The sequence below is a fragment of the Leucoraja erinacea genome, chromosome 21 (genome assembly GCF_028641065.1).
Source record: "Leucoraja erinacea ecotype New England chromosome 21, Leri_hhj_1, whole genome shotgun sequence".
Taxonomy (NCBI): Eukaryota; Metazoa; Chordata; class Chondrichthyes; order Rajiformes; family Rajidae; genus Leucoraja; species Leucoraja erinaceus.
In genome coordinates this window covers 1,772,398-1,798,138 of record NC_073397.1, presented here as the reverse complement: position 1 = coordinate 1,798,138, position 25,741 = coordinate 1,772,398, and the positions used below count along the sequence as shown (strand labels likewise).

General features: G+C 42.2%; 1 protein-coding gene across 1 annotated transcript in view; it reads left to right on the top strand.

The window, feature by feature from the left end:
- Nucleotides 1-19,809, top strand: part of LOC129707173 (myosin-7-like) — a 71,371-nt gene extending 51,562 nt beyond the window's left edge. Inside the window, exons 31-42 of the mRNA XM_055651977.1 lie at nucleotides 1,998-2,194; nucleotides 4,101-4,450; nucleotides 6,236-6,360; nucleotides 8,548-8,663; nucleotides 9,902-10,094; nucleotides 10,255-10,458; nucleotides 10,567-10,692; nucleotides 12,985-13,155; nucleotides 14,462-14,566; nucleotides 16,592-16,687; nucleotides 16,771-16,899; nucleotides 19,670-19,809. Coding sequence (XP_055507952.1) covers nucleotides 1,998-2,194; nucleotides 4,101-4,450; nucleotides 6,236-6,360; nucleotides 8,548-8,663; nucleotides 9,902-10,094; nucleotides 10,255-10,458; nucleotides 10,567-10,692; nucleotides 12,985-13,155; nucleotides 14,462-14,566; nucleotides 16,592-16,687; nucleotides 16,771-16,899; nucleotides 19,670-19,681 — 1,824 coding nt within the window. The 3' untranslated portion in view covers nucleotides 19,682-19,809. The remainder of the gene's footprint in view (nucleotides 1-1,997; nucleotides 2,195-4,100; nucleotides 4,451-6,235; nucleotides 6,361-8,547; nucleotides 8,664-9,901; nucleotides 10,095-10,254; nucleotides 10,459-10,566; nucleotides 10,693-12,984; nucleotides 13,156-14,461; nucleotides 14,567-16,591; nucleotides 16,688-16,770; nucleotides 16,900-19,669) is intronic.
- The last annotated feature ends 5,932 nt before the right edge of the window (nucleotides 19,810-25,741 follow it).

Here is a 25,741-nt window from a genome sequence, read left to right as displayed (position 1 = left end):
GTCAGGTTCCTATTCAATCTTTCACCCCTCACCTTCAACCTATGCCCTCTAGTTCTTGGCTTCCCTACCCTGGGGAAAAAAGCTGCATTCACTCAATCTCTTCCCCTCATGATTTTACATACCTGTAGGACATCACCCCTCAGCCTCTTGCACTCTAGATAATATAGTCCTGGCCTGCCCAATCCCTTCCTCTACCTGTCACTCGAGTCCCGGCAACATCCTCATAAATCCTCTCTGCGCCGTTTCCAGCTTAGTAGTGCCTTTCCTACAGCGGAGAGACAAAAACTGAACCCAGTACTCCAGGTGCAGCCTTACAAAATGTATACAATAATGAATGGTCCTGCACACGAATGTTGCATTTTGAGAAGTCAAACTAGGGCAGGACATTCACAGTGAATGGCAGGGCCCTGTGGAGTGTGTAGAGCCAAGGGATCTAGAAGTGCAGGTACATGGATCCCTTAAGGTGGCGTCACAGGTAGGTAAGTGTGCTCAAGAAGGCTTTTGGTACATCTGTCAAGGGTGTGGAGTATAGAAGTTAGGTTGTTATTGTACAGCTATACAAGATGTTGGTGAAACAGCATTTGGAGTCTGAAGAAGGGTCTTGACCCGAAACGTCGCCTATTTCCTTCGCTCCATAGATGCTGCATCACCCACTGAGTTTCTCCAGCATTTTTGTCTACCTCTTGAATATTGTGTTCATTTCCGGTCACCCTGCTATAGAAAGGATATTGTTAAGCTGGAAAGAGTGCGGAGAAGATTCATGAGGATGTTGCCACGACTTGATGGTCTGAGCTAGAGGGACAGGTTAGGCAGGCTGGGACTTTATTCCTTGAAGCGCAGGAACCTGAGGGGTGATCTTTTAACCAGAGTCGGGGAATGAAGAACCAGAAGACAAGAGGGAAAATATTTAAATGGGAACCTGAGTGGTAAGTTTTCACTTATGGAATGAGCTGCCAGATAGGTAGTTGAGGCAGGTGCTATAATGACATTTACAAGACATTTGGACAGGTACATGGATAGGAATGGTTTAGAGGGATATGGGCCAAATGTGGGCAGGTAGGACTAGCATCGATGGGCATCTTGGTCGGCATGGTCAAGTTGGGGTGAGGGCCCTGTTTATGTGCTCTATGACTCCATGACTCTAACCCAAGAATAAGAATTTTTTAATTGAGTTTTTACCAGAACAGAACATATATAAATCATAAGTGTGGGTCTGAAGGGTGAATGGAAATAAAAACAAGTTAGTTTTAGTTTTAGCCTTTAAGTTTCTAGCATGACAGGCCAAGTGATGTGTGGGAACCAAGTAACGGTTAACTCACATTAGAGGGAAATGTGAAACTTGGCAGCAGTTGAGCTGAAGGGCCTGGTAGTTAGTCATTTCAAACTGTGTGTAAGTGAAAGGAAGGCGGTTCGAAACCTACTACATATCTGGTGCCAGACACAAAATGCTGCAGTAACTCAGTTATCTCTGGATATCCGGAGATGCTGCCTGTCCTGTTGAGTTACTCCAGAATGTTGTGTCTATCTTTGATGTAAACCAGCATCTGCAGTTCCTTTCTATAGATATCTGGTGCTCGCTCCTGATTGCAACTCACTACATATAGTACACAATGAGGAATTGGAGATAACCAATTGTCAACATCTGAGCCCCCTTCTGTCACCACCCAAACTTGCCCCACTCTAATTATTTGGGAATTATTAGAGTGTGATCAGCATCAGGAACTCTGGTTAGTTATTTCTCTCCCATCCATGGTGTAATAATTTATCGTGCTTCACTGCTGCTCAACACAGTGGGATCTCGTTGATCTTTGCAGCTCAGCATAATATTGAGCGATGGCTTTCGACCTGAGCCATCAAGAAAGCTGTTGGTAAATTATTTGCTCCATCACAAGGTAACAGTAGTCTTAGATAGCCATGAATTCATGGACAAAATGTGGTTGCTAACAGAACCCACAAGATTTCAATGAGTTTTGATTTTATTTGTGCTTCCATTAAAGAGCAAGAATGCCCTGGCTCATGCCCTGCATGCCTCTCGCCATGATTGTGACCTTCTGAGAGAACAGTATGAAGAGGAGCAGGAGGGAAGGGCTGAACTGCAGCGAGCATTGTCCAAGGCTAATTCTGAGGTGGCGCAATGGAGAACTAAATATGAAACTGATGCGATCCAGAGAACAGAGGAGCTGGAGGAAGCAAAGTATGTGCAGACATCTTTAAAATTTAATCAGGAATTCATTGTTGCAATTGTACTCTCTGAGATTATTATGTTATGGTAATATTTCTGATCTTCATGTCCGTGAAGGCAGGCACAGTGGCACACAATTATGCTGCTGCCACACACCTCTAACAGACCTGTACAATCCTAACCTTGGGTCTGTACAGAGTTTATCCCTTCGAGTCTCTCTTCGACTATTGGGTGCTTTGGTTTTCCCTCAAATCCTGGTACTTAACTGGCTACTGTAAATTTATTATAGTATAGGGGACTGGCAGGCAGGCTTGAATTGGTGGGAAATAAGTTGCGGAATGAGACTGATGTGAATGCTCTGAGAATTGGCATAGACTCGATGGATCAAATGCCCCCCTCTTGTAGCGACATATATTAAAATTCTAACTGTGAACACATATGAGCATTCAGACCGTTGTGCCAGGCCACCTCTTTCTTGATATTCTCCAGTTTGTCCCATCGCCCTGCTCTACCCTGCCTTACATTGTCCCAAGCTCCAACAACTTTCTACTCATTCTTTTCTGAACTGGCTTCAAATGAACAACCATAGCGCCTTAACACTGGTTCCTTGGGCAATTTTTTAAATTGGTGCCCCTCTGGTTACCAGTCCTTCTGCCCTTGGATTCTATTCCCTCCTAGGACATTCTAACCCTTTATCAACTGTATGTGGTCTTTTCTGCTGAAGGAGAAGCTGCATTTTCTCTATTTTGTCTATTTTACCGAAGCCCTTCATCTTTGGTGTCACTCCTCTACATCCTTTCTCATAACAAAGAGGTTCACCTGATGGTATTCCACTAGTCAGAGCTACACTGCGTGAGCTGAAAGCAAAGCCACAAACTCACCAGGCCCAGGGGAACATGTGTAGCAATGCCCTTGTTTGACCTTTACCAATGATAACTAACTCCAATCAATGGGATGTTTCCCCTTTAGTGGAATAGACTTTAGTGGGGAGTAGGTATGATAATGACGTTTGAGAGGCTTTTACATAGGCATATGGATATGCAGGGAATGGAGGGAATGAAGTGCAGGCAGAGGAGATGAACTTGGCATCATGTTCGGCACAGACCTTCATTCTGTTGGCCTATTTTCCATCATTCTTTCCCAGTATGTAAGATTCATGTTATTGTTACAAATTTGTCTTATTTTCTAGAAATTCTACGTAAAGTTTAAGAACTGTGAGGTTATGTTTTAGCTGTACAACACATTGGTTAGATCACACATGGATCATTGTGCCCCATTCTGGTCATCAACACTATAGAAAGGTTGTGCTAGTGCTTCAAAGGGTGAATGAAAAGGGAATCACCTAGAGGATGATTTGCTGTAACTACAAGAAGAGAATGGAAATGCTGGGATTGTTCTGACTGGAGTTCATGTGGCTGAGGGGAGATCTTACAGATGCTTATCAAATTATGAGAGTCATAGCAAGGGCAGAGAGTATTTCGAATGGCAAGGGTTAAAACGAGGGAACAGGTGAGAGGTGGCGGATTTAAAGAAGATCTGAACATTTAGATAGGTGGATAAGAAAGTTTTAGAGGGATATTGGTGAAACACGAACAGATAGGACTAATGTAAATGGGGCACCTTGATCGGCATGGGCATTGGGTCTCTGTGCTGTATAACTCTATAAAAGGCAAGTTCTTCATTCCAAGGGTGGGATGTGGAACAAGCTGCCGTAGGTGGTGGCAGAGGCAGGCACAATCGTTCTGTTTAAAAAGCATTTGGACAGGTGCATGGATCAGAAAGGACTAGATATGGGCCAAATGCAGAAACATGGGGTTAGGGTGTATCGGCATCTCTGTCACCATGGACAATGGGCTGAAAGGCCCGTGTCCATGCTGTTCGACTCCATGACTGTGATTAATCTGATTGCTGATTGCAGGAAGAAGTTGGCCATCCGTCTACAAGAAGCTGAGGAAGCGGTGGAAGCAATTAATGCAAAGTGCTCCTCACTGGATAAGACTAAGCATCGTTTGCAGACAGAAATGGAAGACTTAACGATTGATTTGGAGAGAGCAAACTCTGCTGCCATTGCTTTTGACAAGAAGCAACGCAACTTTGACAAAATGATTGCTGACTGGAAGCAGAAGTTTGAGGAGACACAGTCCGAGCTGGAGATATCACAAAAGGAGTCGCGTAGTCTGAGTACAGAGCTCTTTAAACTCAAAAATGCCTACGAGGAGTCCCTAGATCATCTGGAGACCCTCAAACGAGAGAATAAGAATCTTCAAGGTATAGTAAAGCTACAGGTCTTCATCTGGGATACAGCTCCTGTATCTTAGGCAAACAACAACATATTATATCGGCAAGTCCGTGGCATTGTGGGTGAGGTAGTGTAGATGCTGCTTGGAACTATCGGGATGAGCTTATGTGTGCAGTAGGAATTGTCTGTTTAATGAAGATAGAGGAAGTTATTATGGGGAAATTATATACGTTTGAAAATGAAAACATGTAAAGTTCCAAAGAGGGAAAATTGACACGTTTCCTAATGTAAATTTAATATAAACTTACTCTTGTTAAATGGCTGGTATAGTAATTAATGAAATATTTTGTTGATTATTTAAAGCTAGTTCTTCAATTTATACAAATGGACATTGTCTCATAGATCTCAGAATTGTACTGTCCAGTAATGGGGCTTCTTGACCAATTTCACCATGTTGAATGTAATGCCTACCTAGGCTTATCCCATTTGCCTGTGTTGGCCCATATCCATCTACACCTTTCCTATACAACTACCTGCCTTTTAAACATAGTCTGCTTCGAACACATATTCAGTCAAGTTGTTCTAAATAACAACCATCGTCTGTGTGAAAACTTAACTGTCAGATCTCCATTAACTTTCTTTCTTCCCACTATAAACTTTTTGCTTCAGTGTTCTAGATTCCCTGTCCTTCAAAAATCTATCTTACCAATGCTGCTCATCATTTTATAAACTGCTATAAAGTCACCCCTTAGCCTCCTGTGCTCCTTTATGAAGAGACTCAATCTTTCTTAGCCCTTCATTCTTAAACAAACTGGTGAATATCTGTTGCAACCGCATCCTTCCATGGGTGTGGCAACCAACATTGTACACAATACTCAAATGTTTAGATTTAAACAACTTACAACATGACATCCCAAATCTTATCCTCAATACCTTGTGCTATGTAGACAAACATACCAAACATAGAGAGTTTTAAAAGAGTGACCAAAACCTCCTGTGACCTCATGGAAACCTTGGGTGGCGGGCAAGGTCACTAGAGGTTGCTGTTTAGGTCTGCGGATTAGGTTGCCGCAGTGGGACAGCCCCTTAACTACGTACAACTCCACCAATGTTCATGGTGCAGCAGCTCCATAGATGCTGCTGCACCCGCTGAGTTTCTCCAGCATTTTTGTGTACCTTCCACCAATGTTCATGTTGTTTGCAGACTTACTAATCAGACTACCTACATTCTCATACAGGTAACTTATATGCAAGACAAACATAGGTCCCAGCATCTATCTCTGCAGTACACCACTTGTTACAGACTTCCTGTCAGATAACACCAATCCACAGCTATCCTCTGCTGCCTATCACCAAGCCAATTCTGGATGCAGTTTGCTGACAAGCCTCAGAGCCCTGCATTTTAAACTAATTTAAGCTCTGTGGAAGTGACTACTACAGAAGCATGCACAATAGCAATCTTACACTCATTTGGCCCATATCCTTCCAAACCAGTCCTATGCATGTACCTGTCTAACTGTTTCTTAAACATTTGATAGTCCCTGCCTCAATCACCTCCTCTGGAAGCTTGTTCCATACACCCACCACCCTTTATGTGAAAAAGGTACCCCTCAGATTCCTATTAAATGTGTTCCCCTTCACCTTAAACCTATGTCCTCTGGTGCTTGATTCACCTACACTGAGCAAGAGACTCTGCATCTACCCGATCTATTCCTGTCATGATATCCACCGATCTATCCCTCTCATGTGGGAGAGGTGTTGCTTGATTGGAGCTCAAACAGTTGAATAACAGATTGTATTTTTTGTGACAATAGATGAGATCTCGGACTTGACTGACCAGATCAGTGAAGGCAGCAAGTGCATACACGAGTTGGAGAAGTTGAAGAAGAACCTAGAACAGGAGAAGAGCGAGGTCCAGGGAGCACTGGCCGAGGCTGAGGTAGGTACACGTCAAAGCTCGAAACGAGGAAAATGGCAAAGAGAGAACAGCTTGAGTCGCTCATGCTCCTAGTCATGTCAATATTGGGAGTCATGGTCAGTCTTGCAGCATTCAAAATTTGCCTTGGCTATCCAACTTGCTTATCCAGCCATTCGCACTTGCCTGCTCCTAGACCATATCCCTCAAAACCTTTCCTATCTGAACCATTGTAATTCTACCTGCCTTTACCACTTCTTCTGGTCACGTGTTCCATATAGGCATTACCCTCTGTGTCAAGTTATTTTGAAAAAACCTGCCCATTTGCACCACAGCTTTGGTGGCAGAGGATGATGGTGATCTGCCCGCTGTCCCATATTCTTCATTTATTCATTTTTCAGGATGTTGGTCATCATGTATTAATCATTCTTTGTTGCCTTTGACAAGCTTCCTTTGAGAACTGCTACAGTAACTCTTATGAGCAGACTTCAAGTACTGTTGGGTCGGAGGTTGCAGGAGTTAGATCTGGTAACAATGAAGGAATGGAGAAATGTTTCTAGTTTTGGGGCTGAGGAGAGGAGGCATCAGATAGAGGCATCCTATTTAGTTCTCTAATGCTTGCTGGCTGCAGAGGTTGGGAGCTACCAACTTGGCTTGGGAGCTACCATCAGAGCAAGTTGTAAGTGGTGCACAGGGAAGCCAATGTGCAGGATTGGTGCAGGGAGTGCAGGGTTACAGATGGGATGGCTGCACTATTCGGGCAGGCTGCACTGTTCTGAATGTTATTGAACATTTTGAATACTGCACTCAGCAGGTTGAGTGTATTTCACCAAGTTCCTGACTTCAAAATGATGGAAAGCCTTTGGAGTATCACTTCCCATTCCGTCCTGATCTGGTATTTATCTGTCTGGTACTCTGGTTTATGGTCAATGCTAAACCCAAGGATGTTGGTTACAAAAGGGATTTGGTGATGGTAATGACATTAAATAACACGGATAGATGCTTTTTGAAGATTGTCATTGCTTGCCTCTATCAACCTATGCTGCATTATGTCAAGCTTGTGCTTCATCAAACAAGAGGACATGATTTCAGAATTAAGGGACAGAAGTTTAGGGGTAACATGAGGGGGAACTTCTTTACTCAGAGAGTGGTAGCGGTGTGGAATGAGCTTCCAGTGGAAGTGGAGGCTGCAGGTTCGTTGGTATCATTTAAAAATAAATTGGATAGGCATATGGATGAGAAGGGAATGGAGGGTTATGGTATGAGTGCAGGCAGGTGGGACTAAGGGAAAAAAGTTGTTCGGCACGGACTTGTAGGGCCGAGATGGCCTGTTTCCGTGCTGTAATTGTTATATGTTATATATGGTTATAATTTGCTCATGAGCTGCATATTAAACATAGTGCAGTCATCAGCTAATAAGTGTGTGGTTTGCAAGTTCTTCCTGTGGCTGTGAGACTTTTCACCAGATGTTCCAGTTTCCTCTCACACCCCTTTGATATGCTTAAGAAGGAACTGCAGATGCTGGAAAATCGAAGGTACACAAAAATGCTGGAGAAACTCAGCGGGTGCAGCAGCATCTATGGAGCGAAGGAAATAGGCAACGTTTCGTGCCGAAACGTTGCCTATTTCCTTCGCTCCATAGATGCTGCTGCACCCGCTGAGTTTCTCCAGCATTTTTGTGTACCTTCAATATGCTGATAGGTTATATGGTCACTATCAATTCTTCTTAAGTGCCAAAAGAGTTAACGGGCATGTGAGAGTTGTAGTTGCTGGCTATAAAGAAATTGGACCTGCGTGGATATGCCCATTGGAACCAGCATGGAACCAATGGGCTGAGTGGTCACCCTCTGTGCCATTAATATTTGACCTGACAGGTATTTAAGAACATAAACAGATGGGGAAGATGCTTCCACTTGTAGGCATTCACAACCGGGAAGCTTAAACTCAAACTAACAACATCAATAGGAATTTGGGAGGAATTTCTTTCCACAGAGTAGCAACAATGCAGAACTTGTGCCCATGGGACGGATTGAAATTCATTCAAATGTTAAAACCTATAAAACATTGAAGAATATTTGAATGTGGAAGTAGCAGCCTGCAGCAACGTGTGGGGAGTCTGGCAAGGTCCAAGAGTGAGACGTGCCAGGGCAGCGAGAACAGATGGGCTCACAGTGGGTCAGCAACCAACACATGCTTTTCATTTGTTCCAAGGGTGCCCTTGAACATGAGGAAAGCAAAACTATGAGGATCCAACTGGAACTGTCACAAACCAAAGCAGAACTAGAGCGGAAACTGGCAGAAAAGGATGAAGAGATTGAATGTTTAAGGTGAGCGGGATGTTTTTGTCCCATTCTGTGGAAAGTGAACCTAACCCGTCACACACGTGACCAGACGTCATCGCGGCAAGTAGCACATTCAAAAACGATTGTAAGAGATGAATCTTATTCATTGCTATTTACAGAACTATAATGCATGTCTGCTAAAGATATCAACGTTCTAGTAGCTTTTTAAAATTCACAGAGTTTGCAAGATGCTGCCGTGTGATGTCACACATGTGACCAGTCATATTTTACCTCTGACCCTAAACAAACATTGTCAGCATAACGTACAAAAATTTCACTTGACTGAAAAAAATGAATCGTATATATAGTACAAAACAATATAGTTGTAATGCTTTCAGAATTACAAGAGATGCTTTCCACAATGTTTCATCTGTTAGGTCACACACGTGACTAAGAACGGGCCTTTTGTAGATGTATGAGTTCTATTGCTTGGTGTGTTAAAACAAATTGGTTAAGATGCTAAAACCTTAGGCCACATGGGGAGTATTGTGTGTAGTTCAGGTCATCCCATTACAGGCTTTAGAGAGGGTGCCGAAGAGATTTACCACAATGCCGCTGGATTGGGGGGTATTAGCTATAAGTAGTTTGCACAGTTTGGTGGGTGCTTGGAGCGTGTTTCCAAGAGTGGTGGTGGAAGAAGACATAATGGCATTTAAGCGGCTTTCAGATAAACATATGAAAATACACGGAATAGTGGGATATGGAGCATGTGCGGGCATCATATTCAGCACAGATATGGTGGACTGAAGGGCCTTCTCCTGCATTGTATGGTTCTGTATTATGTGCAGGGACAGGCAATTTTGACCAGGTTGAGAGGGAAACAAAACTACGTGATGGGAAAAACTGGAAGAACCAGGTTGGTGCAGAGAGAAAACAGGTGCACAGGGAGTGTACCTGGGTGTTCTATGTGTGTAGTACACTATCCAGGTGGAATAGGATATGTTGCACTTCTATTTAATGTTTAGCCTCACCCTGACAATGGACAAGACCAAGGGCTGACAGGTCGATGTGGGAATGGCAAGATGAGCTAAAATGGCCTGTAAGGACAAGATGGTTATTGTGGGCAGAGCAATTGATAATCTGTCTCCGGCATACTGTAGACCCCAAGATCAGGGGATTCCTGTATGTTCATACACACACACCTTTTGTTTCCTTTTTTAAAAAAAAGTAGTGCTATAATTGATTTACCATCCACGTCTATTGTCTTTTGATGGTCATTTCAGACGTAACCACCAGCGAGCCCTGGAATCCATGCAGTCAGCTCTGGATTCTGAGGCCAAGGCAAGAAATGAGGCGCTGAGGTTGAAGAAGAAGATGGAAGGAGATCTGAATGAGCTGGAAATCCAGCTGAGCCATGCCAACAGGCAGGCAGCCGAATCCCTGAAGATGCTGCGAATTGTCCAAGCTCAGATCAAGGTAAGTTGAACACATGGTGGGAAATGATCAGGAAACAAACACTGTAAACCTACAGAGGAATTCTAACTCTACCATTTAGTTTCATTCAGCTTGTGTTATTTAAGATGCCTGACCCAGAACTCCAGGTCAGTGACGGTTATATAAATGTGTCTTCATGTAGGATATCCAACTGGAACTGGATGAAACAAGTCGACAGAACGATGATTACAAAGAGCAACTGGCAGTTGCTGAACGCCACAGTAATCTGTTGCTGGCAGAGGTTGGGGAACTACGGGCGGCTCTGGAACAGTCCGAGAGAAGTCGGAAACTAGCAGAGCATGAACTACTGGAGGCAACAGAGAGAGTGAACCTGCTGCACTCACAGGTGAAGAGCGGACTTGTGCATCTGACTGTGGACACGCATTTAATAATGAGCTTGGAAGGCTGCTGGTGATTAGAGAAAGTAACAATCTCTTCCTTTGCCCGTGTTTAGAACACTGGTCTGATAAACCAGAGGAAGAAGCTGGAAACTGACATTACCTATCTGAGTACTGAGGTAGAAGAAGCAGTACAAGAGTGTCGGAATGCAGAAGAGAAAGCTAAGAAGGCAATAACCGATGTAAGTATTATAACCATATAACAATTACAGCATGGAAACAGGCCATCTCCACCCTTCTAGTCCGTGCCGAACACATATTCTCCCCTAGTCCCATATACCTGCACTCAGACCATAACCCTCCATTCCTTTCCCGTCCATATAACTATCCAATTTATTTTTAAATGATAAAAACAAACCTGCCTCCACCACCTTCACTGGAAGCTCATTCCACACAGCCACCACTCTCTGAATAAAGAAGTCCCCCCTCATGTTACCCCTAAACTTCTGTCCCTTAATTCTCATGTCATGTCCCCTTGTTTGAATCTTCCCTACTCTCAGTGGGAAAAGCTTTTCCACGTCAACTCTGTCTATCCCTCTCATCATTTTAAAAACCTCTATCAAGTCCCCCCTTAACCTTCTGCGCTCCAGAGGCGTATTGAGGCCTCGATAGCGCAGGTTGTTTGATGAGTGACCGGATCACTGAGACATACAAAAATATCAATGGATTAAGAGGTGATTTCCTTAAACTGAAGAGTCTAAAGAAGGCTATGGTTCCATAATTGCCCAGTGAGAGGAAGAATTATTTTACTCTATAGATTATTAAATTCTCTGTACCAAAGGACTCTGGATGCTGAGTCATCGAGTATATTCAAAGCTGAGATGCAAAGATTTTAGAATCAAGACCAATTAGAAGATATGGGAATCTAGTTGAATCTAGCCAGCCATAATATGATGGACAGCTGTACAGACAGATAGATAGATGGTCAGCCAAAAGATGAATGATGGTGGAGCAGACGTTCTCTTGTACATGAATTCATACACCATTTACTAAAACAAAAAAAGGCCAGAGGTATAAGGAGTGGGAAATATAAAATAAAATATTGGGTGCATGATGCATTCCAGTAAAACTGGCTGAATATAACAAACTTAACAGGGAAACAATGAGATTTATGAGAAGCAAATTGTAGTAAACACAAGGATTCCAACAATCTTTTATGAGCATGGAATAGCATGCAAGTTAGGGGTGGGTGGATCAATGTAGTATTACGTTAGCAATGGATGCACAGAGAAGGGAGGCAGAGCTCAAGTACTAAATATATGCTTTGTATTTATCTTTACCAAAAAAGATGCTGCTGTACAAATCTCCGTAGATGTAGATAGTACAGATAAGGATGGGATGAAAATTAGTTAAGGTAGCAATTGTGAAAGACTGGCTATGTTTATAGTAACATAGTCAAGTCACAATATCCAAATGGGATATATCCTAGATTTCCCAGGGAGGTGGCTAGAGGTGCAAGAAAGGCTTTGTGATCTTGGGATCCATTGTTTGTAGTTGGTCCAGTTGGGTTTGTGGTCATGGAGAAGCCAGGGTTTGATGGCAGAGACTTGGAGTTCAGTGGAAGCAGGTGCTGTACTTTCAACATCCTTCCATCGCTTTGCTGATAATTGAGACTGATTAGTTAAGAGTGAAACTAAATGTATTTTGTTGTAATGTTTATTAATAGGACACACCTGGGCAACTTTCCAACTTGTTAGGTAGATGCCAGTGTAATAATGCTACTGGAAACACAGACTATGGCTAATTCTGCAGATAGAGCTACAACATTTTAATGGCATTTGGTCAGAATAGGAAAGAGTAGAGACATATCGACCTAATGCAGGAAAATTAGGTTAGTGAAGATGCACGATGCCTTAGCCACCATGACACTGACAGCATGGACATAAAGGTCCAGTTTCTGTGCTTTTTGATTCCATGATTCAGATCTTCAGTAATGCAACTATTTGCAGAGTAGCAGGGGAATGGGACCAATGAGATCCATGGCCACCTTCCGAGACCCAACAATTGTAGAGAACCACAATTCGAAGGGCAAAAAGTGCAGCTTGAATTTTGAGAAATGCAGTCACAGAACAGAGACAAGGAGTGAAGCCAGTTGCAGATTTACAGAAGGCTGCGAAGGCTCCACTGCCAAGTTAACTTGAATTTGGATTCCACAAACTGTATTACAATATCTCCATCAAAGATTATATTTATATAATGTGTACACATTAACAGCCATACAAGTGTAGGTAGAACCTCCAAGCCGTTAACCCACCTGTGGTTTCAGGTTCAGATAGTGGTTCTCCACTCAGCTGATTATTGTATCTCAAGTGATGGGTGGGTTAACTAGACCTTCATGATCCACAGGTTCATGATAATCAATCATTATGAATTTCAATCAACCAGTGCCAGAACTTCAAATTTGTAAATGTTCCATTTGCAGCTTTAATAGTACATTAGTGACTGGATTTAAGTTTGTGATTAATGGTTTGCAGGCTGCAATGATGGCAGAGGAACTGAAGAAGGAACAGGACACCAGTGCACACCTGGAAAGGATGAAAAAGAACATGGAACAGACAACAAAAGATTTACAGCTACGTCTGAATGAAGCTGAACAGATTGCACTTAAAGGAGGCAAGAAACAAATACTGAAGCTCGAGACCAGAGTAAGTAACACAGGAGGGGTGGAGAGCTTTCCACCCAATGTATGTGCTTCTGTGGCTCTGGTTTGCCAGGTGCAGGAACTGGCTACAGTTCACCTGGTCTTTGTGAAATGAGGCCTTGAGACCAATCAGAATCAGAGCATCAGGTAAGACTAAGAGCAGGAAAGTTAACTGGACAGAATCCTGACGCCAGAGCATAGCAGACTCCCAGCCGCAAGGAGCCCACATGCAGTCAGAGGACAGGAGTTTTCTGTGGCAGTGTTGGCAGTGGGGGTAGTTGGGAATTTCCACCTCATCCCTTTCACAGAAAGCATATAAAGTTCCATGCTCTGCACTGTCAAATATTAATTTTGGCTTAAGAATCATAATGTCATTTGACAAACCATAGTGAGCTCTGAAATCCAGGTTAATGCAGCTTCTGTGCTGGTGACTGGTAGATAACTGGGCCCAGTGATTACCTGGCATCCACTCTACCAGTCACCTGCCGTGGAATCTAACATTGATTTTTTTAAAATTGTAAACATTGTCGCAAAGACATCAGCTCAAGGGGGAGTACACCTGTGAGCTTTGTTTGGCAGCCTGTGAAAATTCTATGTTGATATCTCTCTTGGATTCACTCAGCCCAACAAGGTTGATCCATGTGTGTTTTACGTAAATATACAGGTGTAACATGTTCTTGTTGTGTCGAATGGATAGTCATGCTTGTTACACGTGTAAACTTTCAATATTTCAGTCAGGCCAAAGGCAACCTTGGTGGAAGGAGGTCTTGTATAATTATTAAGGTGCTTTGATTCACAATAAGATGGCCCCCATCAGTTCACAGTCAGACTCAGTTTCATCTATACAATTTATTTCTGCATGTCACAATCCACTTTGAATGAAACATGGCCCCATCTGAATGTCGTGAGCTCCAAGCCATTTGTAAGTGCTTCCATGGCATTGCTATTCCAAAAGCCTTTAACCTGTGGCCTAGTCCCTTTATTTATTTAATTTAAAAAGATAGCATTAGGATCCAGGGTAGATTATCTGGCTGTTTGAAACTGCCCTGTCCTTCTCCAAGATCAGGATAGATTTTATACCTCAGTACTGTTTATCCACTATCCCAGTTTCTCTCGGTTTTCTTGGTGTCCAGACATCCTGGTGTCCTGATGGGGGTTAAAAATTTAACCCCCATCCTTCATTTCTTTGCCTTTTATATTAGTTAACTAAAGATGTTAAAAGAAACATTTTAAAATCAATTTTCTAGAAAGATGATTAAAACTGCTGATGTCAGCGTGACCAAACCCTGACTCATTTTCTCGTTTACCAGGCGAGGGAACTGGAGTCTGAGCTGGAGTCCGAACAGAGGAAAAATTCAGAGTCATTGAAAGGCCTGCGGAAGTACGAGCGGAGGATCAAAGAACTGTCCTACCAGGTACAGTAGCAGGAGAAATGGTGCTGAACCATGAGAATCTTCACCACCCTCCAAACTGTTGCAGTGTTTCTGTACAAGGAACCTAAATCAGTTATCTTTTCCCAACATCCCTCAGAATATCAGGTCTACTAATCTCAAATAAAAAATATTGCCAAAGATCTCACATCAAACTTCCTTACAGCATTCTGACAAGATGCGTTTAGTTTATCACTCCGAGCTGCAGACTCCCACACCAATGGAAACTTCCATCTAATCCATCACTGAATTTTGTGGAATCTTTTGGAATAGAGTTTCAAAAACTCAGTTCAGGGACATGAATGCGAGTAGTTCTCCAATTATCTATTATTCGCTGTGCACATTGGCTAACTGTTGCAAAGACTGCCTGGTATCTTGAGGGAAATTAAAATTTTGAAAACTTCCACAAGTGCCTAAATTCTGATTTTATCTAATTATTCCCAAGTAAATTAAGGTTAAATTCAGGTTGTGTTTGGTAAACCAAAATGAAAATTCTTCCAAGTTTAAGAAATCGGAATCGACAGAAGATGGCGGTCTGTGGAAAATTCATCAACGGTAGGTTTGAAATGCTAATGTACTCCTGCAGTGCCTGGCCAAATGCTTCACACTGTGATTCACTTTAGCTACTGCATTCCTAAACTGATAGTCCCTCCCCATTAGTCTGTTCCAATCACTAGTCTACCCTACTGGCAACTATTGTTTCTCTGGCCCCCAATTCTCTGAAAACAGAAAATACTGGGAATCCTCTGCAGATCAGGCAGCATCTGGGGAGGCGAAAAAACAGAATCAACAGAAATACAACTATAAAAAGGACCAGCCCGCAGAACCCTCAGGCCTGCTCTGGCATTCCCTAATATGATCACTTATTATACATATTCCAGGTTGATGATCTCCGTCAGAGATCTGGACACAGAGTTGCCAATCCAAAACCTTAACTTGCTCTCCTCAATAGTTGACCGACTTGCTGACTACTTCAACATTTTTCATTTGAAATTCTGGTATCTGTATGTTTTTTTTCTTCACCTCAAACATCGACAGCTGTATATAACCATATAACAATTACAGCACGGAAACAGGCCATCTCGGCCCTACAAGTCCGTGCCGAACAATTATTTTCCCTTAGTCCCACCTGCCTGCACTCATACCATAACCCTCCATTCCCTTCTCATCCATATGCCTATCCAATTTATTTTTAAATGATACCTAAGAACCTGCCTCCACCACTTCCACTGGAAGCTCATTCCACACCGCTACCACTCTCTGAGTAAAGAAGTTCCCCCTCATGTTACCCTTAAACTTCTGTCCCTTAATTCTGAAGTCATGTCCTCTTGTTTGAATCTTCCCTATTCGCAAAGGGAAAGCTTGTCCACATCAACTCTGTCTATCCGTCTCATCATTTTAAAGACCTCTATCAAGTCCCCCCTTAACCTTCTGCGCTCCAGAGAATAAAGACTTAACTTATTCAACCTTTCTCTGTAACTTAATTGTTGAAACCCAGGCAACATTCTAGTAAATCTCCTCTGTACTCTCTCTATTTTGTTGACATCCTTCCTATAATTGGGCGACCAAAATTGTACACTATACTCCAGATTTGGTCTCACCAATGCCTTGTACAATTTTAACATTACATCCCAGCTTCTATACTCAATGCTCTGATTTATAAAGGCTAGCATACCAAAAGCTTTCTTTACCACCCTATCTATATGAGATTCCACCTTCAAGGAACTATGCACGGTTATTCCCAGATCCCTGTTCAACTGCATTCTTCAATTCCCTACCATTTACCATGTACGTCCTATTTTGATTTGTCCTGCCAAGGTGTAGCTCTATTTAGAAAATCATAAAATGTCCTCCTCTGCAGATTATTTCGGTTTTACACCAGTCTTGTAGAATGCTATTTGACTGACCTCAGAACAATGAGGATCACAGTTCACATCAGTAGATGCAAAGTGTTATACATTCATCCAAGGAAGGGAGATGTGGTTATAACCTGCCAACTGTTTTGCTCAGGGTGAGGAGGACAGGAAGAACATTGTTTGTATGCAAGACCTCATTGATAAACTGCAGCTGAAGGTGAAGAGCTACAAGCGCCAGGCAGAGGATGCGGTGAGTTGGCTGCACTTTGCATCTTTAATCACGTTCCTGCACATTTCTGCCTCCAAATAACCAGCCTGCGTGTTTCAATACAGGAGGGAAACTCCAGCACAAACATCTCCAAGTTCAGGACCCTGCAGCGTGAACTGGATGATGCCGAGGAGCGGGCTGAGATTGCAGAATCCCAGGTCAACAAGCTGAGAGTAAAAACCAGGGACATCAAGGTATGAACGACAGCAGGCAGCCCCATCCTGGCTGGGTGGCCCAATCAATACACCAAGTGTGTGCAAGATCCAACGTATCTGGATCATTTAGTGTATTTGAATTCACCATGAATATAGAGTATCATGGAGACTGAACATAGGACAGCACTGGAACAGACCCTTGGGCCCAGTGTCTGTGCCAAACATAATACCGCTAAACTATTCCCTCTGCCTGCACGTGATCCATGTCCCTACATATTCACGTCTTACACTAGAAAGCTCTTAAACAGCACTGTCGTTTCTGCCTCCACCACCTCCTCTGGCAGAACACTTCAGGCCCCCACCTTGTGTAAAATAAATTGCCCCGCACATTTCCTTTAAACCTCTCTCTCACACACCTTAAAGCTATGCTCTCTAGTATTTGACATTTCCACCTGGGAAATAGATCCTGACTGTCTACTCTATCTACGCTTCTCATAAATTTATAAACTTCTATCAGGTCTCCCCTTAGTATTTGATGCTCCAGAGAAAACAATCCAAGTTTGTCCAAACTCTTGTAGCCAATACAATTTATTCCTGGCAGTATTCTACACCCTGGCCAAAGCCTCCACATCATTCTTGTAACGGAACGACCAGAACTGCACAGCATATTCCAAATGCAGCCACACCAAAGAGCAATCAAGCTGCAACACTTCCTGACTCTTGCACTCAGTGGCCTGACCCATGACGGCAAGCACACCATACACCTTGTACATGGAATTTAATCCTGTTAAATGTGATATGATGCACTCTGGGAGGATTAATGAGGATGCATGGTTCACAGCGAATGGCAAACACAAGGCCATAGAGAACAGTGACCTTGATGTACAAATCTAAGCATTGTTGAAGATGGCAGCACAGATGGGATACTGATACACTCATGTTGCAAAATCTAACAGCAGTGATTATGTTTCAGAACAACTAAATTCTATGTGGGGTGGTGACCCCCACTACAGTAACTTCTCATTAATACTTAAACAATGCCGCCTTTTCTCCCTCACAGTCCAAGAGAGTTCAATGCAATGTTCAGGAACAGTGCCCTTCTCTAAGCATTTTGCACACATACAACTCAATATTGATTTCAGCATTTTCAGATAGTCTTTCTTGTTCCACAACCGGTCAATTTGGATGTACCATCATATCCTGTAGCAAGATGGTTTTAACAGTGGCTGAATGGGAGATGCCAGTGGGTAATGGTGGATGATTGTTTGTCAGGTTGGAGGCCAGTGACTAGTGGGGTGCCTCAGGGATCTGTGTTGATGGTGTGGTAAATTGGATTAGTAAGTATGCAGATGATACTAAGATAGGTGGGGTTGCGGGTAATGAAGTAGAGTTTTAAAGTCTACAGATAGATTTATGCCAGTTGGAAGAGTGGGCTGAAAGATGGCAGATGGAGTTTAATGCTGATAAGTGTGAGGTGCTACATCTTGGCAGGACAAATCAAAATAGGATGTACATGGTAAATGGTAGGGAATTGAAGAATGCAGGTGAACAGAGTGATCTGGGAATAACTGTGCACATGTAGATAGGGTGGTAAAGAAAGCTTTTGGTGTGCTGGCCTTTATAAATCAGAGCATTGAGTATAGAAGTTGGGATGTAATGTTAAAATTGTACAAGGCATTGGTGAGGCCAATTCTGGAGTATGGTGTACAATTTTGGTCGCCTAATTATAGGAAGGATGTCAACAAAATAGAGAAAACAGAGGAGATTTACTAGAATGTTGCCTGGGTTTCAGCAACTAAGTTACAGAGAAAGGTTGAACAAGTTAGGGCTTTATTCTTTGGAGCGCAGAAGGTTAAGGGTGGACTTGATAGAGGTCTTTAAAATGATGAGAGGGATAGACAGAGTTGATGTGGATAAGCTTTTCCCACTGAGAATAGGGAAGATTCAAACAAGGGGACATGACTTGAGAATTAAGGCACAGAAGTTTAGGGGTAACATGAGGGGGAACTTCTTTACTCAGAGAGTGGTGGCTGTGTGGAATGAGCTTCCAGTGAAGGTGGTGGAGGCAGGTTCGTTTTTATCATTTAAAAATAAATTGGATAGTTATATGGACGGGAAAGGAATGGAGGGTTATGGTCTGAGCGCAGGTATATGGGACTAGGAGAGAATACGTGTTCGGCACGGGCTAGAAGGGCCGAGATGGCCTGTTTCCATGCTGTAATTGTTATATGGTTATTAGCTCAGCTGTTTCCTCTCCAGATACAGACTGACCTGCTGGGCATTTCCAGCATTCTTTTGTTTTAGATTCCAGTAACTTGTGCTCTACATTAAGCTTAACTAGCTTCTCCTATTTTGTATATTTCTACTAATGCGACTTGAATCAGTCATGAATGTGTTGGACTATCCAATCTCAAAAATGCTTCCCACACACTTCTTTTGAACCTTTATTCTATTGGAGTTAATACCATCACAGTTTACAAATCTGCCCCCACATCAGTTTTCTGAACATTCTTTCAAAAGTCCCGAATTGTTCAAGACTATAGACATTAATCGACAATCTACATCAATCCCATTTACAAACTTCTATTTTTCTAAAGTCCTGCGTTATGAATTCCAAAGGCCAAGAAAGTGGGTGGTGATTGAGATTATAACTGAAGTCACTCGGAAGTAGGATGAACCACCACCAGTTGCACTGAGACCCAGTGATGGCCATGCCCTTCCCATTTGTAGTTCGGCAGGGAGGCCACTGGTTCTTCTGTGTTCTAATGTGTTCTCTCTCTCTCTCTTCATCCACCCTACCCCAATGTAGCATGAAGAGTGAAAGACCTCGAGGATCATCCGACTCTGCAACTCTGTTCTTTTGTTTCTATGTAGAGTTAGTACTCCAAATCCTGTGTGAATAAAGCAAATTGTGACAACTTCATCTTGGGGCTAATTCTTTCCAATGGAACCATTCTACCTCCATAATGTTCAGGACAAAGACCCATCATTTATTTATTCGCCTCTGTACTCCACAATTTGAAATTTGTAATAGAAAAAATTCACATGTGGTTAAAGGGCACATTGCCAGATTTTATTAAAGGTCATGTTTATACATTTTGGTTTCACCATGTAGAAATTACAGCAGTGTTTTATACATAGTCCCCCCATTTCAGGGCACCATAATGTTTGGGACACAGCAATATCATGTAAATGAAAGTAGCTATGTTTAGTATTTTGTTGCATATCCTTTACATGCAATGACTGCTTGAAGTCTGCGATTCATGGACATCACCAGTTGCTGGGTGTCTTCTCTGGTGATGCTCTGCCAGGCCTGTACTGCAGCCATCTTTAGCTTATGTTTGTTTTGGGAGCTAGTCCACTTCAGTTTTCTCTTCAGCATATAAAAGGCGTGTTCAATTGGGTTCAGATCAGGTGATTGACTTGGCCACTCAAGAATTAACCTTTATTAACTTTGAAAAACTCCTTTGTTGCTTTAGCAGTATATTTGGGATCATTGTCTTGCTGTAGAATTAACCGCCGGCCAATGAGTTTTGAGGCATTTGTTTGAACTTGAGCAGATAGGATGTGTCTATACACATTCAGAATTAATTATGCCACTACCATCAGCAGTTGTATCATCAATGAAGATAAGTAAGCCAGTACCTTCAGCAGCCATACATGCCCAGGCCATAACACCCCCAACGCTGTGTTTCACAGATGCGGTATGCTTTGGATCTTGGGCAGTTCCTTCTCTCCTCCATACTTTGCTCTTGCCATCGTTCTGATACAAGTTAATCTTAGTCTCATCTGTCCACAAGTTCTTTTTCCAGAACTGTGGTTGCTCGTTTATGTATTTCTTGGCAAACAGTAACCCGGCCATCCTATTTTTGCGACTAAACAGTGGTTTGCATCTTGCAGTGTAGCCTCTGTATTTGTCATGAATTCTTCTGCGGACAGTGGTTTCTTTATTATGGATAATTCTTTATTATAGATTATTTTCTTTATTAGTTTCTTTATTATAGAGAATTCTTCTGTCATCAGCTGTGGAGGTCTTCCTTGGCCTGCCAGTGCCTTTGCGATTAGTAAGCTCACCAGTGCTCTCTTTCTTCTTAATGATGTTCCAAACAGTTGATTTAGGTCACACTAGGGTTTGGCTGATGTCTCTAAGTTTTATTCTTATTTCTCATTCTGGCTTCTTTGACTTTCATTGGCACAACTTTGGTCCTCATGTTGATAAACAGCAATAAAGATTTCCATAAGTGATGGAAAGACTGGAGGAAAGACTAGGTGCTGAGAGCTCTCTTATACCTGCATTAAGGAGGCAATTAAATACACCTGAGCAATTACAAACACGTGTGAAGCCATGTGTCCCAAACATTATGATGCCCTGAAATGGGAGGAGGACTATGTATAAACACAGCTGTAATTTCTACATGGTGAACCCAAAATGCATTAAAATACCATTTATTACAATCTGCTAATGGGCACATTAACAACATATGATTTTTTTTCTACTACAATTCTCAAATTTTAGAGTATAGAGGCAAATAAATAAATGATGGGTCAGTCCAAAACATTATGGAGGGTGCTGTATGAATTGTTCTCTGTTCATGCCCGCTGAATGGCACAGAGAGGAAGCATTTTAGTGGCAGAGGATCCGTCAATGGGAAAAGAAGCAACGAAAATACCCAAATCACCTCACTGTAACATTAACAACACTGAGGCAATCATTGATCGTACACACAGGACAATGCATTCTCTGCCAATGACTTATCTGTATTTTTATAGAACCCGTATCAACTAATAGATCTATAGCATAATAAAACGAAGCTCAAATAAGTGCAGTGTGATAAAGAAGGAGTATAACTGAAGGCAAAATGACTCATCTTAACTCGGTTTGTATTTCTTCAGATGGTAGACACAAAATGCTGTAGTAACTCATATAGCGGGTGAGGCAGCATTTCTGGAGAGAAGGAATGGGTGACATTTTAGGTCGAGACCCTCCTCAGTTTGTATTTCTTCAGGTTCAGTTAAAGGTGAGGAACGGATAAGTTTATGTCATAGGAGCAGAATCAGGTCATACGGCCCATTGAGTCTACTTGACCATTTAATGATGGGTGATCTATCTTTCCCTCAACCCTATTCTCTTGCCTTCTTCCCATAACCCGTTGACACCCGTACGAATCAAGATTCTGTCAATCTTTGCCTTAAAAATACCCAGTGATTTGGATTCCGCAGCCATCCGTGGCAATGAATTCCAGAGATTCACCACCCTCTACGACTTAAAAAAAAAATGCAGATCTGCTTTATAAAGGTACGTCCTTTTATTCTGAGGCTATGCCCTCTGGTTCTAGACTCTCCCATTTGTGGAATCATCCTCTTCATATCCACTCTATCCAGGCCTTTCACTATTTGTCATATTTGAAAGAGATACTCCCCTCATCCTTCTAACACCAGCGAGTGCAGACCCAGTGCCGTCAAACACTCATCATATGTTAAGCCACTCATCCCTGGGATTATTCTCATAAACCTCCTCTGGACCCACTCAAATGCCAGCACATCCTTCCTCGGATACGGGACCCAAAACAGCTCACAATACACCAAATGCGGTCTGACTATTGCCTTAAAGGCTCAGCATTACATCCTCTTTTTTTATATTCCAGTACTCGTGAAATAAATGCTAACATTGCATTTGTCTTCCTTACTACCGATTCAACTTGCCAATTAATATTTAGGGAATTCCAGCACCACACCTGCAGCTTCCGAATCCTCTTCCCATTTAGAAAATAGTCAATGCCTTGCAAGGTGAAATATAAAATTCACTCATTCATCCAAGAAAACAAACTCCTGGACCCACCAAACACTCACCTTTGCGCATCTAACTTTATTCTTCCAACATTTCCATTAACTATCCCAGATTCTATCAATCACTTACCTCGATGGCTAGAGGAAATTTACAGCTGTCAATTAAATGACCAGCACACACCTCTTTGGGGGTGTGGGAAGAATGTGTAGACTCTACACAGACAGCTCTGGGGGTCAGGATTGGACCAGTGACAGGAGCTGCGAGGCTCACTTTATCCACAATATCTTGCAAACTACTGCCCTGAGAGGCAGAATATAATCCAGTGAACTTGGTGTTTTTCAAACAGCACTCTTTACGAAACATTTAATAGGATGCAAGTGGACATAAAAGTCAGGTTTATTTCCAATTATTTTATAGAAAGATTATACAAACTCCATTCCAATAATAGTCAATAACAGCCAAGACCCATTCCCTTTTCATTATTAAAATTTGAAATAAAAAGGAAATTATGTACTTTCAAATACGATATTATCTCCCCAAAAATTCTTGCTCATTCTCCACACCTGATATTGGTCCAGTTGACAGGGGCTCAGTGTAATAGAGAATGATCCGTCTTTACTGAATTCCACTTTAAAGATACTTTGACACACTTCTTTTAATCTATGAAGAAATAGACTACAATTGAACATTCACATTGTGAAATCAAGGTAGCTGCAAGTGATTAAAAAGCAGCAGAGACATTTGGCAAGTGCTGCGTAACGTGTGGCCAGGGCTTAGATTAGTAAGAGACATTTAGAGGAACACAAAAATCTTTTAAGATCCAAGCAGTCAGTAATCCATTAAGCTAGCAATTCTCATCTTGCTTGGATAATATGTACCATGCCGTTTCAAGGTTCTGAAAAAAGAAACTTACACAATTGAGGGAGCCAAGATTTCAGGAAGAATGCAAGCCAATCGAGGTTAAAACAATAACTACAAAATATCTCAGATTAGGCGAGGGTATTTCAGCGAGGCATATACTAAATTGCACTCTGCTTGAGATGAGAGCAGCATACAAATACTATCTGTTCAAAAGGTCCAAAACAAACTTGTAAAATCCATGCAAGTAGCTCTGGTCATGACCCGTTAGTGTTATGGAACTTCATCAAGCCCAAAGGTTACAGGCTCACGTTTCAAGACTAGTGCTGAGAATGCAGGAGTACCTTCAATGGATTACAACAGCTCATTGCCAATAAGCTTGTGAAACAGACCATCTTTATTAGTTATATAATTGTAGCCTCTGTGAGAAGGCCAAGAGTTGGGACATCAACAGCCTACATATGATGCTGTGGCCAAGGGCAAACACCAATGCTTCTACTTCCTCAGAAAGCAGAGGAAATTCGGCAAACCTACAAATGCACCAAAGAAAGGATCCTATCCAGATGCATCACACCTTGGTCTACCCAAGATCATAAGAAATTGCTAAGAGTAGTGAACATAGCCCAGTCCATCACACAAGCCAGCCCTCCCTTCCATCTACAATTCACACTGCTTTGGTGAAACACAAGGATCATTGAAACTCTAGTTTGTTTCCCTTCTTTGGCATTTCTGATGAAAGGTGGTGGATCTGGACCAGTAACTGTCTCCACAAATGCTGCCTGACCTGTTGAGCTTTTCCACCATTTTGGTTTTTATTTCAGTTTGTGTACAGACCAGCTCAGCAAGAGGTTCGAATACAAGGGTTGGTTTGGGATTCTAAAAAGATGCAAGTTAAATGAACAAAGCAGATCAATTACACAGTGATTGCATGATCAGGCACCAGGCTCACCAGTACAAGTAAACTGTTCACTGATGGGACAACATGTAGGCTTATTCATTGGCAAAAATTGCAGTTTAGGCCCAGGAAAGAAATTTGACTTTTTAATCATATGATTCGATTCACTGGGTGCACTAACATCAATGCAAAAGGGAAACTCAGACAAGCTAGAACATGAGATTGGAACTCCTCAGATTGGCGATTGTCTTTATTGATCTTGTGCAGCTCTATCCTGATCGACAGATCTGCAACCGCCAGAATCTTCCCTTTGTAAAGACCATAATACGCAATCTATTCTTCCAAAGAGCAAGAATAGAGAATAAACAACTTACACCATATCCACTTGACTGAAATCCTTATGACACTGAATTGTGATGTTTAACGTTACAGGTCAACTATCAACCCAGTAATTTCCCATGGTTTTATAAACTGCACTAACTTGGGCTCCATTAATCATTAGGACAAAATACGTAAAGTGCTGGAGTAACTCAGTGGGTCAAGCAGCATATCTGGTGAACAGGGATAGGTGACATTTCAGAGGCTGAAGGGTCCTGACCCAATATGGCACCTATCCATGTTTCACAGAGATGCTGCCTGACACACCGAGTTACTCCAGCACTTCCTTGTGTTGATTAATCATTAGTTTAAACATACAGCTCACCAGTCTACTGGGTTTACATGGTCTTTTTCAACCAATCATCATTCCATTATCACCCAACAGAAGACCACCCTGTGGCTCAGGAAGTGTACCCAGTGATCAGCTGACCCACAGAAACCAGGAAGAGTCCTGCAATATGCTCCATCAGCTGATCACAGCCAAAGTGTATACTGTGGCCAGGGTGGGAACAAACGGCCAGTGAATGAATCCCGATCAGTATTTAATGCTTTTTGCTGGAAGTTAAATGACAGATCTTGCTTGGACTTTGAGGTTCACTCCCATCATTCAATTGACTGCTAAAACCCATTTTGGAATTTCAAACATGGGCAAAGTACTCCAGGGTGTCCAGCACCCGAGGGACTGAACTCTACGGAATCAGTGCCTTTGGGAAGGAAGTTGGCAAGAGAAAAAATAGATATGGAAATTATAGTTCTGTGTACATTACTTTTAGAAAATTAAACCAGCCCAGACTTGCTTTTTAAAAAAAGCTAGAAGGGCATTCAATAAATTGTATGCCAATACCTAGGTGTAATTAGTACACTGTACAGTGCCCTCCATAATGTTTGGGACAAAGACCCATCATTTATTTATTTGCCTCTGTACTCCACAATATGAGATTTGTAATAGAAAAAAAAATCAC